The sequence below is a fragment of the Fukomys damarensis genome, unplaced genomic scaffold (assembly GCF_012274545.1).
Source record: "Fukomys damarensis isolate Sample0158 unplaced genomic scaffold, DMR_v1.0_HiC HiC_scaffold_7, whole genome shotgun sequence".
Classification (NCBI taxonomy): domain Eukaryota; kingdom Metazoa; phylum Chordata; class Mammalia; order Rodentia; family Bathyergidae; genus Fukomys; species Fukomys damarensis.
This window is the reverse complement of record NW_022900919.1, coordinates 630,786-650,135: the sequence shown is the minus strand read 5'-3', so window position 1 is coordinate 650,135 and position 19,350 is coordinate 630,786. Positions and strand designations below refer to the sequence as shown.

At 46.2% G+C, this 19,350-nt stretch overlaps 1 protein-coding gene across 1 annotated transcript in view; it reads right to left on the bottom strand.

The window, feature by feature from the left end:
• Positions 1-19,350, bottom strand: part of Dpy19l1 (dpy-19 like C-mannosyltransferase 1) — a 74,770-nt gene that overhangs the window by 34,420 nt on the left and 21,000 nt on the right. Inside the window, exons 6-7 of the mRNA XM_010612884.1 lie at positions 18,852-18,945; positions 7,473-7,530 (exon numbers count right to left, since the gene is read on the bottom strand). Coding sequence (XP_010611186.1) covers positions 7,473-7,530; positions 18,852-18,945 — 152 coding nt within the window. The remainder of the gene's footprint in view (positions 1-7,472; positions 7,531-18,851; positions 18,946-19,350) is intronic.

Here is a 19,350-nt window from a genome sequence, read left to right as displayed (position 1 = left end):
GGAAGAAGCCAGACCTCAGAAAGGACCACTCTATTTACACAGCCCTGAGCAGGCCAAGGGTCTCCACAGTGAGAGAGAACACCAAAGTGCCAAGCACTCCTATAGGGTGAGGAGACCCTGCCAAGGGCTGAAACAGCCAGTATCTTCACACACACTCACATTTACAGCAGCACAATTCATAAATGCTGAATCTTGGCAGAAGCCTGTATGTCTACCGACAGGTGAGTGATAAAGAAAGTGCTATTTACATGTGATGGAGTACACTGTGCCATTAAGGACATACCTGAGTCACTCGTAGGACAAGGGATACATGTCAACAGTACTAAGTGAAACAAATGATACACAGAACATTAACTATCACAGAACTTCTCTTACATGAGAAACCCAAAGTATAAACAATTTGTAAAACAAAATAAAACATACAGAATGGGAAATAGAGACAGATGTTTTGCAAAAGGGAAAGGCTCCAGAGACAGAGGGAGGGAGGGAGGAGGAGCTGAGGGGAAGAGGGAGAGAAGTAAGAAGACGAGTTATGTGCATGCACCAGCCTTTAAGGTGAGCGTAAACGCTGTGCTGCAAACGTGTACTAACAAACATTTTGAAAGAGAAGGAAAACAGATGATAGTGGCCAGGGTGGGGAAAGGCTATAGTCGCTGTTAAGAGGACAGAGCTGCAGTTCTGGAAGACAAAGAACAGAGATGGATGGTGGCCACGGTTACGTACCATCACAGATGCACTTCCTAGCACAGAGCTGTGCCCTGAAAACTAGCTATGATGATGACATTTAATGTTATGTATATGTTATCACAATAAAAAGTGGAAAATACAACATAGTAGCCGGTATCTTGATCTGGATCATGGCTACGTGACTGCGCACATATGTAAGCTCTGCTGAGCTGGACGGTTAGGTGACGCCAATTTTAATGTATTAAAATTATCATCTTAAAGGAGGGTTCCTCCCGGGAAACACAAGAGGAATTATGATGTAAGTGGATTTTAAAACAACATAAAAAGAATCTGTGCATGTATAGTAATAGTTAAAAAAAACGGCTGGGGGGGCTGTCCTCATAAAAACAGTGATTTTTAAATGTAGATAAAAATGAAAGAATTAGGACACTGCCATTTGGGATGGCCAGTGTAACACCTGACTCAGTCAAGGAGCGTCGTGGGCACCGAGACCACTTGGTAAATGTTACAAGGACCTTCACAGTGGCTGACTCTGACACCCTCCAAACCGACAGATGTGGGAACTTCACTGACGGAGAAAACAGTCTCTCGGCCCGAGGCACCATGACTAGGGCTCCACAACACTGCCTCTCTTCGGACTCGGACCCGCCCCGTCCAACTGCTGGCCTTCCTCAGAAACGTCAGCGCCCAGGGAAGGGGAAAGAAAACAGAAGGCAGAGGAACTGCTCCACACGGACCGTCTCGGAGATGAGGTGGTAGCTCCAGGAGAGGACTGGTCCCAAACCCAATGCACGACGCCACACAGAAGCATAAAGGGGCTCACTGCGGCAAGTGTGGAAATGTGAATACGGCCCATATTACGACTACTGCATGAGTGTCACTGTCACACCTCTCAAGTGTGGGGTCAGGAGGCACGTCCTTGCTTTAGGGGAGAGGAGCCCATGAAGTGTGACTTGTTTTCAATGGATCAGAAGTTTCTCTGCGGATGTAGGACATGTATGAGAGAGAGGAAGTAAATGAGGCAAAATACGGAACTGGTAGTGAAACCAAATCTAAAACTTTTCCTTAGGCTTCAATTTTTCAAAATAATTTGGAGGGGAAAAGCCACAGAAGAAAGTAGTCTTCCTGTGCTGATTTCTACCACGAGAGTCACAGTGGCCCCGATGCCGCTAAATGCACCGCAGCTGCTGGTTGCGTCTTCACACCCGGGGCAAGCGCCCAGCTGAGGTGCAGATCTGCCAAAGACAGAAGGTTCTGGCTGGAGCCAGTAGAAAAGAGATTTCTTAAAACTCAAGCTGGAAGCCAGCACAGCAAGGAGCAGCAGGGGGAGAAGGACTCAGGTCTCACCATCTCATACAGTGCACAGGCTCCTGGGCCTGCTGGAGCTGAATCCAGAGATGGGCACCAGCTGGGTGAGAAGCCCAAAGGGAATCTGAGACAGGAGACGGGGCACGGCAGCCGGCTGGGACATGGGCAGGACCTGTCCACCCTGGGTCCCAGGACCCCTAGGAAGAACTTCTCTCGCCCTCCCCCGAGATATGAACAGCATAGAAGAGGTCGCCACAGGCATGTGCTAGCCTAACTCCCCACGATGGCCGTGCTGCGTTTCAGACACAATGTGTACTTCTCTCTCGTTTGCCCAAGTTCATTCTGCAGAGCTAGTTTCTCTTTCCTTATCCCTTCACCTCTCACTTTTCAAATAAATGTTTTGGCACTGCTTCTGGCTTGTTTTGTCTAGTTCTTTGTTGGAGGCAAGAAGAACCTGGGATACTTTTGTTGGTGAGCCATTTCTAAACACTCGATAACACATCTACTTCCAGATCAAATACTGGTAAGACCACAGGCACCAGCCCAAACTGAGCAGCGCACCGCTGGAGACCAAGCCCAGAGGCCAACTGATCTCTACTTAAACTGCATAAAACATAACATGAATTCAAACTGCAGCTTTGCCCTGCCCAGCAGCACACACAGGAATCCAGATCTTCAGGCTCAATGACGGGTGAAAAGATGCCCCGGGTGGAGGTCCTAGCTCAGTCTGCACCCTTTACACAAAATGCTTTGCATAAAATAAAGGCGAGAAGATGACCCATGATCAGGAGAAAACAGAGTTGCATCCATAAGTAATACAATGTTGGCATTAGAAGATAATGTCCGAAACAACTATAATAATTAGGGGGAAAAATGTATAGAATTGTATAGATAGAATGGATGGACAGATGGGAAGTTTCAACAAAATAAGTAATACAATGTTGGCATTAGAAGATAATGTCCGAAACAACTATAATAATTAGGGGGAAAAAATGTATAGAATTGTATAGATAGAATGGATGGACAGATGGGAAGTTTCAACAAAGATATGGAAGCCCTGTGGGGAAAACGGAATTCTAAAGTAGGAAAGAAGGAAAAAGATAAAGGAAGAAAGCTTCACCAGACAGTGAGGACAACAGTCCAAACAGAGAGAGCTCTGGGCCATGGGAAGAGAAACAGCCCAAAGGAGCCACAAGAGAGAAAAACACCAGAAGTGTCAATACCAAAATAAGCTGAATGTAACTGTTCATATTATTGGAATTCCCAAAGGTGATGAGAGAAAATGAGGAAGATCAAATATATGAAGAGAAAATACAAACAAATAATTTCCCACAACCAATTATAGCTGCCCCATGGATCAGTGGTATTCAGTGAACCTGGAACAGGGTCCACACACAGGAGGGCACCTCCAGTTCACCACCATCATACCAAGAAAAATCAGTGGTCAATGGAAGACCTGTAAGCTGTCACAGTAGGAACACCTGTTTCCTCACAAAGAAAAACCCATGAGCCACCAGAGAAGACCCTTGAGCCTCCAGAGACTTGTGAGCCACCACAGAGAAGACTTACAAGCCACCACAGAGAGGACCCCCAAGCCACCAGACAGAAGACCCATAAGCCACCATAGAAGACCCGCGAGGTACCACAGAGAAGACTCATGAGCCAACACAGAGAAGACCTGCAAGCCACCAGAGAGATGTTATATTCAGGGAGGGAAGAACAATGGGGACTTTGGCCGAGCCCTCAAACAATGGAAAAAGAAACGAGCATGATGCCTCCATATGCTGAAAGATAATGTTGTTACCCTAGAATTCTCATCCAGCAAAAAATACATTTCAAAGAAATGAAGGCAAAATATGCACATTTAGAACAGATTTAAAAACTATGACTGTGTTTGCAGCAGATCTTCACCACCGTGCTACATAAAGTCTTCAAAATGAAACAAAATGGTACAAAGTGTACTCAGATCTGCAGAAGAAATGAAGGCCACAATAGGAATGCAACCTGAACCATCCAGCTGTGGAGGACAGGTAGGAGGGGCAAGGGGCAAGGGACAAGGGAGTACATGAGACCCAGACTGAGAGAGCATATGCAAAGGTCCAAGGGAGAAAAGAAGTGTTCCGTCCAGGAACTGGAGTAAGGAAACCAGCAGAATGGAGGCAAAATATGGAGAAGGAAAAAGCAGCTTGGGCAGTGATGGGCAACAACACTAGCATCTAGCAGGCCCAGGGCACAAGCATTGCTGCAGGCTGGTTTTCTAATACACTGTGAATTAACATTATTTTCTTTTTAATTTTGGAGTTATTATAAATTTAATTTAAGCTCCCAAGTCCACAGATAACACCAATCAATGGTGCACTTACACAGTTTACAACCTGACACAAAAGTCGTTCTGATCATGTCACTGTGGAGCTCTATGTTCCAGCAGCTTTCCCATCTGCTCCAAACAGACTCTCAGCAAGCTAAAAGGATGACAGCGTCTGTTCTGCCAGCTCCCGGCTGCTCCCTGAGGGCCTCTCCCTTGCCCTCACTGGCCAGACACTCAAAGGCCCAGGGGCCCGTCCTTACCCACACCCACCAGGTCGGGGCGCCTGGCATGGAGGAGGACCAGGCACACAGTGCACAGTCCTGCAAGTGAGTCCAACAGCAGAAGGCCCAGAACCCACATCCTGAGCAGAGCCCAACTAACACGGGAAAGCAGCAGAGAGAGATGCAAGGAAAGAAAGCAGGGAAGCGGAGGGAGAATACATTTTAAAAAACCATTTCCTTATATGTTCATATCTACATGTATGTGAACACATTTTATATGAAATATCAATTGTATTTAATAATTTAAAATATCATTGTGAAAAGCTAAACAATCCTATTTCACAAGAAGAATTTCTAACAGACAAAAATTAGAGAACAACACTGATTTAGACTTTCTTTATTCTCAGGTAAATGCTTTTCAATAAATATGTAAGAGCCTTATATATGGATAATCTCAGCCCTCAGGGAGGATGAGGCAGGATCCTGAGTTTAAGCTCAGCCTGGGCAACTGAGCACCTCTGTGAGACTCTCTCAAAATAAAAAAGGTTTTGTAAAGATCTGGGGCTATAGCTCAGTTTGAAAGCCTGGGGTTCAGTCCCCTGGTACCACAAAAGAAATAAAATAAAAAACAGCCCCCTCATCATCCTGCAGCAGAACAAACTCGGCATGCACCAGCAGTGAGGAGGACCCCGAGAGAGGCGCGGGAGACCACACAGCAGCCTGCCGGCTGGCACAGCCAGCCTCACTCCTCACTGGCGACTCTAACGAGGGCTTCCTTTACTAATTGGAAGGTTTTGATTCTGTTTCAAATAATGTGACTCACCTGTTACTGCTACGCCACTGTATAGTTCTTTTGTTAAGGTAAAATGCCTCCCTGTAAAACCATCCATGGGAAAACAAAATTTTAAAAATATATCATATACCATCTTAGATCCAATTCAGGGCAAATGAAGACAGGAAACCGAACTTGACAGCAAGCAGTCATTCAGAGCTCTTCTGGGACACATAAAGCATTCACTCAAGTGACTAAAGTACCTCTTCTCAAAAAGTAAGGCACCACTCATTAACCAACAGCAATTCCAGTGAACAAAGCTGTACAAAAATTCATTATATACATGAAAATATCACCAGAGTAGATGCCTCCCCTCGTAAGAAATTATATACATTATGCAATATTTTTAAAATCAGAAAATATAAAGTCTGAAAAATCCCATAATCTGACAGTCAAAACACATATAAAATTATGTCTAATTGCCGATTGTCTCACCAATGTTTTGCCTAAAACTGCAGTTAATGCTCTAAATTTTAATGTACATCATTACATGAAAAGGTCACTTTTTTACCCTAAAGCTACAGTCACATATAAATATACTTTTAAATTCTAATCACATTTAGTTTACCATTTTCCAAGAAAGTGATGCCTTTAAAGAACCAAGTAGCTGAAAAATACTAAAAAGAAAATCTGAACAGTGGACCCCACTGTCAAAAACGGCAAAGTCTGCGTGCGACGTGATGTGCACGCTGCACGAGTGTCAGAACTGTAGGACAACATAAGCTCGGACGGATCACGCAGCGGCTCCGAGCGCAACACAACGGGCCATTGTGCGTGGCCAACAGTGGCCTTTCTGACTGCATCTAGGCTCCCCAGCGTCCCTGAGCCCTCCCCTCCAGCGCTCCCTGTTCGCACACAAGGCGCCCTTCTTCCTTACTGAGCTGTTATTCCCCACTTCTTAGGTCATGCTCACAGGATCCCAGCTTCCCAGTGCGCCGTGGGCAGGAGGAGCCAGCGCATTCTCCAGCTCACAGGACACCGAGGATCTCAGGCCACTCTGCTCTAACCCTAAGCCCTTTCCATCAGTGTATTCCTGTGATTCTAAAACCGTGTTCCAGGCGAATATCCACAGGGACTTGCTGATTTTTAAAAAGCCCAAGAGCATTAAGTGCGGGCATGATCCTCATCCTGAGAGCTTCAGAACACGCACACATGCACACACTGCGGTCACAGGGTAAGAGCTAAGATAGATAGGGCGAATTCATACAAAGCCACCGACCTTTCTAGGTGCCCTCCCCATAAACCTTCCCAAGAAAGAAATGTGGACTGAGATACATTAACAGAAATTCAGTTACAGCTACAATTAATTTAGAGGAAGAAATGATTGGGCACTTTATATTCGATTTTAATTTTAACTAAACTACGAGTAATACTAATAAATGAAATACAATTCACTCTAACAATTTCACAAAACTTAGCTTTGTGATAATCATGAGACTCTACTTTCAAAGAAGAAACTGAGGCACAAAGAGATAAATATAACTGGGTGCTCTGGTGGAACAGCCACTGAATGGCGGAGTCAGGATCTGAACCAAGCAGCCTGGATCCAAGTCCATGAGCTTTGTAATGCTGTTGTCTTTAAAGGCCTTAAGCATATGAAACTCTGTCTATATAATAAACTGTCCTGCAAAGGATACTTGAGTGTATGATCCCTGGCTGAATGTGGTGGTGCAGGCCCACAGTCCCAGCACTCTTGGAGGCCAAGGCAGGAGGATTGCAAGTTCAAGCCCAGACTGAGCAACTTAGCAGCTTAGTGAGACCCTATCTCAAAAAACAAAAAAGGGGTGGGGATGCAACTCAGTGCAAAGACCTTGGGTTCCATCCCCAATATCACATTTTTAAAAAATTATATTATTCCTAAAACATGATATTTCATAACTAAAAGTTATGCAAAATTTGTTACAGATCCACCATTTCCTGAAGTCACAACCGATTATATCACAGGAGATGAAACAGGCACGAGATGGGCACAAAAAGTTAAGTGAAAATAAATAACAAATAAATATAGATCAAAATAGTAAGCATTTAAAGAATGCTACTACAGATACAATTTAAAAGAAATTAAAGCAGAAACCTGTAGTTCCAAGAAAGGTTCTGGAATATTTTGAGCACCTACCTCTCCGTGATTGAAAAAGAAGCATGACACTGTCACGAGACCTCCCAAGCGGCTGCCGCTGGAAAAGAAGACAAGAAAATGGGACTCAAGAACAGTAGGAGAAGCCCAGGTTGACCCAAAAGGACCTTAAAATCATACCACAGGGTGGCTTCCCACAAATACAGAACTCTCCTATGCTTGTTTACAGAACAGTTTATTTCCTCCAAAATGTCCTTAGTCAAACGTCACTTGATCTTTTTAAAAACTGGTTTAAAACGTGCAGTCTCAGCAGAGCAAGCAGAGGGGTCAGTAGAGCCCTTCAGGCCCTCATCGCGCATCTGCATCCTGGCGGCTCTCTTCGGCATCACAAACCACTGGCTTCCGTCTCCAACATTTCTCTCGCGCTATTTTCCTCAGGACACACCGCTCACATTGGGGAAAGGCGGGAAAGCACAGAAGAGGGCCCCAAAGGGTCAGAAAGCAGGAAGCGCCACGCTGCCTCCCCGCACTCACAAGTGTGCACAGCAAGTGACCACTTCCCAAGCTGACCGCAGCCAGTGCTCTACAGAACACGCGGAGGAAGCACTGGTTTAGATAAGCCTTCATCTTTTATTTGCTTTCAGAACATAGATATCGAAGTATGGCAACAGGCTTCTAAGTGTCGTTAAGAAACCAGAGCAGGGGAGCTGGTGGGTTCAACAAGGACACCTTCATCTGCCCACCCCAGGTCTTGAGTCAGCTGCACCTTGTCTTTCCTTTTTATTCCTCGAGCTTACTGCTCTGTAGCACGTGCTGCTTTCTCATTATCTGCCCCAGTGTCCTCCCCTGCCCATCATCCACAAGTGCATCAGACACAGTGAGGTCAGAGAGCGCCAAAAGGCCCCGAGGCTGGGCTGCAGCGGGCAGTGTTTGCTCTTGGGGACACGTGGATGGGGGTCCGTGGGGACACAGGAGATGGTAGGGAGGGGCTGCGCAGCAAGCGAGCCCCATGGAGACAGGCAGCTGGATGCCAGAGAGCCTCCCCAAGGAGGAGGAGACTGAGCATCCTTTGTGGGTCCACTTTCCAGGGGAACAGGCCCAGCCATTTGCCGCTGAAAGGAACAGGGGCAGCATGAGAGGTCTGAAGGCCACAGAGGCCGAACTACCTCGTGCCTGTAAGGAGAGGGAACAAGGGGAAGTGAAAGGGTCACCAGCAGCTGGGGCTGGAGACCACTAACACCCAGGGTCTCCAACTGTGGGGCCCTGTGATTTCTCTCTACCAGTCGTCATACTGGACGGACACAAACAAAACAGGACAGGCACAGGTTTGGGCTGGGAAGTGGCTGGGTGATGGGTCGCAGAAATACAACAGGCAGGGAAAAGAGGTAGGGAGCTGGACAGGCCAGGGCACAGAAGGCAAAGTCCTCTCAGGAGGAGTCCAGCAAGCCACCCCACCTCACCCGCAGGAACAAACAGGACAAAGGCCTCTCCTGGTCTCCCCCAGAGTCAAAGTGCACCAGCACAGGCAAACAGAAAGTGCTTACTTTACAGAAGGGAACAGACGTGAGTAGGGTTATGACATAGTCAAGGGTTTTTAATAATAATAAACTTTACTATTCTAATAAGACAAAAAGCATAGTACTGACTATTAAAAGTGAGTCATGTGGACTTCCTCCTGTCCTCCACCCTGGTCAGCTAAGTCATCCATGACCGTCCCTGTCCACCCTCATCTCCCTCCACAACCATGTAGAACGTGCTTCTGATGTGAGCGTACTATGCACATCCCCCTGAAACTTGTTCTTTTTCTAGTTAATCAAGAAGTTTTTTCCTAATCAATAAATGCAACCTAAGGCATTCTTTTTATAAACATCATATATTGTGTGCTACCGATGAATGCAGTTTGTTCAGCCCCTTCCCTGTTTTATAGACTCAGGGATACGTTCCACCCTGTTGCTGTCATTTTGTAGTAGGTGGATGTCCTCACACATGCAGTCGGGGTGCTTGCACTCCCCAAGGATGGAGGCGAGAACTCAAGGGAAGACTCAGCCTGGCTGAGAAGGCTCCCACTCCGCACTGTGCATCCCTGTCCTCCCAGTCCCAGTCCAGTCCCGCCCAGACAGACTCTGCTGCTCCCCTGCCCTCTTCAGAGCCCATGGCTGTCTTCACGCGTCCCCTGCTGTGAGCCGCCTGCTCTCGAGACCCCGCCTCTCTGTCTCCTGCTGGATCGCCTGCTACCCTATCTGAAGACTGGGAGTAACACCTTTGGCTGTCACAGGTGTGATAAAGTATTTTGACAGAATTCATGGCATATTCTGCCAGAAAGAATGTTTTAAATTTTATGAAGTTAAGTATGTCAGTATTTTCCTTATGTCCCCCCCACTTCTTGCCAGGTCTGTGAAGGTCTTCCCTGTCTCAAAATCACACTGCTTCCTAAAATTTCTACTATCCTGGCATTTTCCACTCTGATTTTTCATCTGCAGAATCCTAATTTGTTCTCTTTGAAACAGCCAATTATGCTAACATCCTATCAAGTAAACATTCCCTTTCCCAGTGAAATGAGAGTCAGCCTTCGTATGTATTATTTTCTTACACTGCTGCAATCTGTTCCACTAGAGTCAGCTGGCCTGATTCTGTACTTTTTGTATCACACACTGTATCACTATAGCATGACAGCAATTTTAACACCTGATAAGGAACCCCCCCACAACTACTTTCATTTTTAAAAGACTTTTTAGGTAATTTTGATCACCTGTACTCTCATACCTATCACTTTAACCAGTCACTTCTTCAAAAAATAAAAAACTTCTGAGTTTCTGATTAGAATTGCCTAAGTTGAGGATTCTCATCTATAGAATAGTAATTTCCCCATCCAGTTGTATATTCTCTCTCCATTTATTCAATTCTAATTGTATTTCTTTAAATAAAACATACAGACAGGCAATACAGCAGTCAAACCTGAAGTTAAACCCTCAGACACACAGAGAAGACGACAGAATCCGGTCAGGGTGGAGCAGCTTTAACTCTTCCGGAGTCTGGCAGGGTCCAAGGCTGGGGAGAGGAGACAAGGGCCGGCCTGCCTTTGTGAAGATACACAGTTCTGTGTCCAGAGAAGACGGGCATTCTCAAACACCCCGAGGGCACTAACTACAAAGACGCCTCACTCTGACTTATCCCACACAATACAAAGGACAAGGAAGACAGAAAAGAATTGAGAATGTTACCTAAAATTTCCTTTAAAAAACTCTCTGGAACAAAAGGAAAGCAAAGTCAAAATTCAGAGTAAAGGAAGAGAACTGGGAAGCACCAGGGCCGAGGCCGTGAGCCGACTGCCCTCGGGGGCAGCAGCCAAGGTCTTCCGGGGCAGGAGGGGCTACCCTGGTTTCACCTGGCGCACACAAGGCAGATCTGGTACACCCACAACTCATGAAGGGAAGAGCACGATTTTCTCTTCTGCAAGGAACAATCTGAGTCACGATCACTATTTGGTGACAACTTACCACAAGTCACAGTCCATGTCCCTAACACTGAGCCCTCCCTCCCGTCCTGACCCTGGACTCCACGCAAGTCACTTCACTGTGCTAAACAGAAAGACGTGGTTGTTGCAACACTTAAAACTGCTCAACATTTTCTCCTTTACAGTTGATCGGTTGATATTTCGGCATTCTCTCGTGGTGACAAAGTCCTCCTGCCCCACGTGCCAACTGTCAGCCAGTACGAGATCTCCCACAGCACCAATTTCACATTTCTACGCTTGCTAACACTCACTGCATTTATTCCCAGCAATCACTCAACTCTGAGCCTCAATTTCCTTAACTAGTAAATGAAGGGATATTAAAACCTAAAATTAAAAATACTTAAATTTTTTCTAAAATTTAAAGATTTTTAAACTTTTAAGTCCTTTTACATTTTAGAAGTACTGTGCAATTCTGATATTCCATACTCCTATAACACTCCTCTTTCCTTCCACTAGAGCTGTTAAGGATTCCAATCAATCACCCAGTTCTGACAGGCTTCATTCATCACCAAGACCAGAGGAAAAAGAATGACAAACACGCAGAATTCAACATCTGGAGAGAAGAAACGCAACCACAGGGATTCAAACCTGTATTAAATACTCTGGAAGGAGTTTTCTTATTGTATACATGATTAAGGAAAAGAAAAGGAGCAATCTGGAGGAAGTCGAATTAGGAGGCTTTCTGGTGTCGGTCTGGGCTCCCAGGCGTACTTGGGAAGGAGCGGCCACGGGGAGGGAGGCCTGAGAGCCACAGCAGCCAAAGGCTCTCGTGGGTCCTCGCTGTTCCGCCAGCAGCTCGCCAGTGCTCTGCGGCCCTAAGCATTCTCCCTCCTGGACTCCGTGTCCCAGAGCAGCACGGTGGACTCCCGGACGAGCACCAAGGGGTGGATGCCTGTGGCACACAGGTCACACAGGCAGCACCATGAGGCAGCACCACGAGCTAGGACCAACAGGCGGCCCCTCCCTCTCACAGCCTGCACAGCCTCCTGCTGCTGCTGCTGCTGCCGGGACACCAGTCCCTTAGGAACCGCTCCCAGAGCCCAGGACCTTCCCTGCCCTGCTCCCAGCCTTGCCCACACCACTCTCCCTCCGGGTGATACCTCCTGAGGATCCTCAGTGGCCAAGCCTGGGACTCTCCAGTGCGTTCTCCACAGTCCTTAAAAACAAACAGATCCAGCTGCACTACCGCCCTCCACGCATCCACCCCTCACCGGCATAGCCCTCACAAAGTCAGATCCAGATACCAGTGTGTCCCAGGTGCCGGGCAGGGTCTGCCTGGGATACCCAGGCTCCTCTTGCTTATCTTCCTCCCGAATGTCTCCGCCCTAGTGCCAAGGCCACACGGCCAGCGCTGGGTCAGGAGCACCCGGGAAATGACACCGAGGCACAGCCCCGGGGACACGAGAAGTGGATGCTGTAGCAGCTCTGAGGGCCATCAGAGGTGGCAGGTGGGGACCCAGGGAAGGTCAGAGGGAAGCCGGGGTCTCCAGGACTCGGACATGGACTCGGTGTGGCTAGAACGGTCACTTCTAAGGCAGCCAGGATGGAACAGGCAGGTTTGGGAGGACAGGTGCCAATACTTTCAACCAATAACTTTCATCACTTTATACAGATGAAAGAGAAATACTTATCTTTTACATATTCACACACAACTGTCAGACCAACAGTGTTTGGTTAAAGATGTGGTAGCAGGCAAAGTTAAGAGAACATTTGAAACACACGTAGCTGGAAAAGCTGGAGACAGTGTAATTCACAGCCTAAGACCTGTTTTTAGACCCCAGAAAAAAAAAGCCCAAATAATAGCAAATGCTTGATTTTTTTAAAAAGAGCAAAATTTTTTTTAAAAAATCAAATAAAACAATGGGAAAAATTCAATTTTTCCTTGAAATTGCTAAAAAAAAAAAAAAGCTATTCAATTCTGCCAGGGCCTAAAAAGAACAGCAAGTACTTCCTGGGTAATGTGTGCTGGCTCTCGAAGAGAGGGCGGGCTGCACTGCACTGCCGGGTGGAGGGGAGCAGACCGGAAGCAAGACTAAGACAGGAGGGTTTGACAGACAGACTGGTTCCGGGTGCCCAGGCTGCTATGACAACTCTGCAAATGGAGATGTAAAGAAAATGTTCTCAGTCTCAGAGGAGCTGCGCTGAGCTCCAAGGCTAGGGACGATGAGAGAAGCTCAGAGAGTGAGGAACAGCACAAGTCCCTCCACAGGACACAGCAGCCTCAGGAGATCGTGCAGACCAGAGTGGCCACAGGGATACTAAAAAGCAGACTTGAAATGAACATGAACAGGTCATTAGAAAGTTCTCCACAAATGTCACCTCAGTGCCAGGCATAGGCAAGTGGTATACATTGGTATCCTAGCATTCTAGGAGGCTGAGGCAGGAGGATCACAAGCTGGAGGCCAGGCTGGGCAGCTCAATGAGTTGGTGAGAATTTCTCTCAAGTAAAAAACAAAAAGAGCTAGGGATGTAGTGAGACAGCCCAGGTTCAGCACCAGAAAAAAGAAACTAAAGAAAAAGCCACCTCAGTAAGCGGGGGGAATGGGAGAGGTAGCACTGTGGACCCTGCCCAGTGAGCATGAACACGGGTCCCCACACAGGTCTCCATCTTGGGAGACAGCCAAGAACATGATCCTCCACCAGAGAAGCAGAAGAGGAAGGGTGGACACGGTAGAGCAGTGGGGGCCCAGCACAAGAGGAAAGGAGCAGCGCTTACATCTGGACAGCATGGGGTGACATGAGTCACAGGGCAGAAGGGCTCCCCTTCCCGGTGGGGGAAAGGCCCTCCCTGGACAGAGGGTGATGGCTGGGAAGGCACATGGGCAAGGAGCTGCTGCTGTGCTTTATCAGAAAGAAGGCATGGATGGGAGCAAAACTGACAAAAACTCCCCATAGGTAAAGTGTCCCTCATCCAAAATTCTGAAATCCAAGATGATCCAATCTGAATCTTTCTGAATAATTGGAGAATGCCACAGGTCAAATGGTTCAATGAATACCAACTCTGTTACATGTACAAAGAATTAAAATATGTGACATAATGAGACATAAACGACTTTCATGTTCAGACTCTGGTCCTATTCCCAAGGTATGCATTTGCTATCTATACATACATGTATCGTCTCTCTACCCGTAAAATGCATGTATGTACGCACATATATATGAGAAGATATTTCAAAATACCCCCAAAATCCAAAATCTGGAATATTTCTATTCTCAACAATTTTGGATAAATGATACTGAACCTGCAATAAGTAATATATCCAGCTTTATATAATATGAATAAAAAGAAAGTTGCTCAATAAACTAACTGGAGAACCATCAATATGTGTTAGACAAATGACTATGAGGAACATAAAGGTATTCCAGATCGTATTAAAACACAATTCTTACTACTGCCAAAAGAATCTAAAAAGTAAATTCTATTAACCTTGGCTTGAAACCCACTGGAAAAGGTACTTTCCAAAAAACAGACTGAAGCAAGCACCAAGTGCCAAGGCACCCAAGGCTGTGGAGCTATGGGCACAATCTCAGATGGCAGGTGCAGAACAAGGACGGGCCGGCGACACTCAGGAGACAGACGGCACAGTGTGCACCCTCAGTTCGGTTTTCACAGTCGTTAAAACGCCAATAAAGCCATTCTAAGTAAGAAAAGCTGACTGATGAGGAACTGTTAGAGCGATTACAAAAGCACATGTGATGGTGGAAATGTAGCACCAAGACATCCTGAGTAACTGGACACTTTAGAAAGTACTTGAACTGGACAATGGAGAACAGCAGAGCCCGGGCCTCTGCCCGAAGGAAATAAACCTTCAGAGAGGAGGGGAGGCGAGGCGAGCAGAGCTCAGATGGCCACTGAGGGTTAAATATCGCAGATAAACTTTTTAAACACACGAACACCACTCTCTTTGGTAATGGAATAGTTTTTTCTTCATTACTCAGTCTTTAAATACAAATTAATTAAAGCTGTAGATAATTTAATGTCTACAAAAACAACAGTTAGGGTGCTTTTACAGCAGAACAGTCATTTGGAGCCCAGACTCTGTTCAGTCCCTGCTCCACAACTGACTACAGGATTCATGAAGTTACGGCTGTAAAGAGCTTAACAGAGGCTTGCCCGTGAGGAGTTAAACGTTGTTCTTCTACACAGAAATGATCTTCAATACCGATCTGAAGGTTCAAACGGAAACTTTGGACTTTCTGCGCTAGTGAACGCCAGTGAAGCTTACATGACAAGCGACTTATTGTCACTGTGCTTTCCTACATGACAACCCTGAGCTACGCTTCATTTATCTCATTCCATCACAAAGGTGCTCCCTGAAGGCGGGCACTCCCTAGGGCCCTCGGCTCTCAGAGGATGTGTGTTGCCAACCCACCCAGTCACCTATCACAGGGACCCACCCTGGTCCTCTCCTGATGAAACACTTTAACTCCCCATTATGACCTTGAAAAGAACTCATTACAATATATTTTCCATTAAATCTAAATGTAAACCAAAGAGCTGGCAGTTGCTCAAGTTCTCCTTCATTATTTACTCAGATTATGTGGAAACTCCACATAACAAGGTCCACCTGCCATGTGCAGCCTCAGGACAGCTTTGCTTTGTCCCATCTTAACCAGGACAGCCCAGGTCTGTCAGATGTTAAGAAACATGGAAGGTGGAGACCAAAGGACCAAAGAGCAAGCTGGACCATGCCCAGATTATCAAGGAGGGGAAAATCATTCATAACTCAGAGATGAGCCTATGAAGTGAAAATAAAATACTACTTTAAAAAATATTCACAGAGCAAGTGATTCTTGGAAATCAAAAGCATAACAAAAATGAAAAATGCAGTGGAGGGACTACAAAAATAAGACTAATGAAGTTCCTAAAATATAAAACAAAGCCTAAGACTAGAAAAAGATGTAAACACTAGGAGACTAAGAAATGCAACACTGAAATAATAAAAGTCTAGAAAAAAAGAGGATAAAATAAGTGAAAAGTAATTGAAGAAAATTTCTCAGAACCTAAATACATAAATTACAAAACTGAACCAACCCATCAACGTCTGTGATAAACAGAAGCAGATAAATACTAAGGCACACTGCTGTGCAATTTCAGAGCAAAGAAAAGATCCTGCAATCTTCCAGTCTGCAGAAGAGGAAAGGTCCTATCCAAAGGTTCAGAGCTGAGGAACACAAAGGACAGGAATGTCCGGACAGCAGCCTCTCAAGCAGGACAGAGTAAAAGCCTTCAAAGTTCTCAAGGAGAGTGTTCTCAAATCCACACTTCAGTGCTGCACAAATAATCAGCCAGACACCAGCCAGAATGCTCCAATGTACAAAGTTACAGGCGACAGCAGTGAAGGGAATCCCCAGGGTCTCCCCCAGGCCAGGTGTCAAGGGTCTGCTCACCAGCCAGGGGCGGTGCTGGAAGTTAGGTCACGGGCCCTGCAGGGGTGCCAGGACGCTGGCCCTAGACATCATCACTCTTGCTTCCAGCCACCATGATGTGAACAGGTAATGTGCTGCCCTGGCCGTGGGAGGGGGCCAGAGACAGGTGTCTGGGAAACCCCAGGGCCGAAGTGCGTCGTCGCCTTGCACCACAAGCAGTAGACACAAATCGTTTTAGCTTCAAAATAGCAAGAAGTAAGACTTTACACCACACTGCACGCACACACACGAACAGCAAACTGAAGCCTGACACCTATTAAATGTGACATATTAATAAGATTACTGTCATTTAGAAATGAGAAGGAGCTAAAGGTGTAGGGAAGGTGGGATGGGTAGGGGAAGAGTAATAAGGGAAAAGAAAAATGTGAGATAATGAAAAGATGGAAATAAAGTGTTTGTAGATGGGGAGGGGAGGAGGGGGTGAAGGGAGGGCAGGGGTAAGGGGAAAAAATGAGAATCAAGACTTGTCATGTAGAGGTACAAGATCCCAACAGTGAATGTAACTGTACTGTATCCCTAAAATGTACCAATAAACTCAATTAAAGCTGAAAAAAAAAATGTGACATATTCTACTATTTATCTCTATACTCTTTTTTCATGTGTAAAACATCACTGGAACCAACCCACTAAATTCACTTTTAGACCCCGAAATATGACAAACAAATGCGTGCCCTCTGACTCTGGGGCAGGTAAGGCCCTGCCCGATCACAGCCCCGCCTGAATCCTGCCCCTCTGCTGGCGAGTCTGATCTCCCTCCTGGGCTGTGGACGGGCCTAACCAGCCTGGCATCCTGGCCTCACCTCCAGTCCAGTCGCTGTTCCAGCTGTCTCGCCCACAACACCCCAAGGACACGCACCTAGCGCACCTGGCCTGCTTTCCACACCCCAGGCTTCCCACCTGCCCCTCCCTGGGAAGCCTTTCCACCCATGCACACCGCTCTGATTCTGCAAGCTCCTCCAGCTCAAGGGCTCCTCCACGCAGAACAAATTCTTCACTCCTCTGGAGTCCCAACACTAATCTCGTGCTGCCTCCGTACCTGCCAAGCACACACAGGTGCCCCACAGCCCTGCTCCTGAGCACAGACGCAGTCTGGAAACACACACTCAGGCTGTGTGCTCTGCACATCGCCTGCATCAGGGCACGTGCATCCCCCACGCACAGAGAGAGCTGCCTGTCCCGGACAGGCAGGCCAAAGGCTGAGAAAGCCCAGGTCGAGGTTCCGGCAGCAAGCACCCGACCAAACCAGAAGCACCACTCCGTGCAGCAGCCTCGTCAAGTTTCTCACACGCAGTACAGGAGGTGATATGAAGGTGCATTTAATGAGATCCTCCTTTCAATTAAAAAGCAGCATAACTATGGTCTAATAATTCAGCAATTACACTGTTTCTCGTTTTCATTTCTTTTACTTGAAATCTGATCTCCCAAATGTGGCAAAAGTGTCTGTCCGCCAGATGTGCAGTGCTTGGCAAAATGGACACATCCACCAAGAGTCCCTCGCTTTGGCTCCCCGTGACTGGGCCACATGGACCCGCAGCCCCCAAGGGCAGCCCCTTCCTGACTGCCACATTCTTTTGGGTGAGGTTCTTTCTGAATGTCTTATTCCAAAAACAAAATCTTCCACATCATCCTCTAATCAAGCATTTTCATTTCACTCTCCCCAATGAAATAATAAAGAAATCTTAGACCTAAGTCAGAAATAATTAGCATCAAAACATCTTAAATCTATATGCAAATGTTTTAAACTTATCGAATAGCTTCCTCGTTTGTTAAATATTTATCAAGTAACACTACACACTCAAGCACTCAAGCTGGGAACAAAAGATCTCTGAAGTATGAAATGGGTAATGTGCTTCTAAAGAAGCGAAGTCAATGGGATATGAGCAGACTAGAGCTCAGCAGCTCAAGCTAGACATCTACACACTCACACTTCCGCACTGTAAGAACAGGAAGCAGCGAGCAAGCAAAGTCTGCAGGTACTCTCAAGGTCAAATCGGTCAAACAGCACACGGTGTGATAAATTGTCAAAAGAAAAACAAAGCAATAAAAAAAATCCTTAAAATGTTGCTACTCTTCTGGTTTTAGGAATGCTTCTTGTCTGAGAAGTAAATCAGGTCAGATATTAACTCTCAGTATACAAATTCCTTCTATTTTAACATTAGAAGGTCAAGGGCCATTCATATCATTCAATAATGAGTGGTCTTTCCCATTATATTTTAGGTAAACAATACCTATTGTTTATGCTCAAATGTCTGTGAACATTTAAAATTTATCTAGTGTCCCACCACACTTTAAGTCTCTAGAACTATTTTCAATGTGGTTGGCCATACCAATGGTGAAATTAGGCAAATATAAAATAATTTTAAAAGTACCCAGAGATATCTTAGAAATATTGCTATAAAACTGAAGCATAAATTAATGATTAATATTAGCTAATTATGTACAGCATATCTTATAAACACATACTAAAGTACTCTTACCTTAAATAGGTGCCATATATGAAGAATAATGCCATCATCAGTCCATTTAAAATAAAAATTACAGCAACATAAAAGCAAGCAGGATCTCCCAATCCTTTAAAAATAAACAAAACATATGTTCTAACCATAAATGATTAACATGTCTGGTGATCTCTACTTAACAGCTGAGCGTGTCAGTGAAATGGCTGCCTTGGCTCCTGTGTGAAAGCAGCCCCACTGTAGACCTGAGAGGAGAGGAGGCAGCGGACGCGGGAGTCACAGGCTGCGCCCAGCACTGAGCCTGGCAGGGCCGCAGGGCAGTGAGGCGGAAGCAGTGCTGCTGCCCGCAAAGGCCAGGCCTGAAGCCGCAGGGAAAGCCCGACCGCTGAGGCTCCTGCCCTGCCGGAAACAAGCCCTGGGTGGTGAAAAGGCCACGCGGACCGGTCCCGGAGCACAGCCGCCTGCTTCCGGGTGAAGCGTGGCTTCCTCTGGTGGGTCCTCCCTCCCCTCCCTCCCCTTC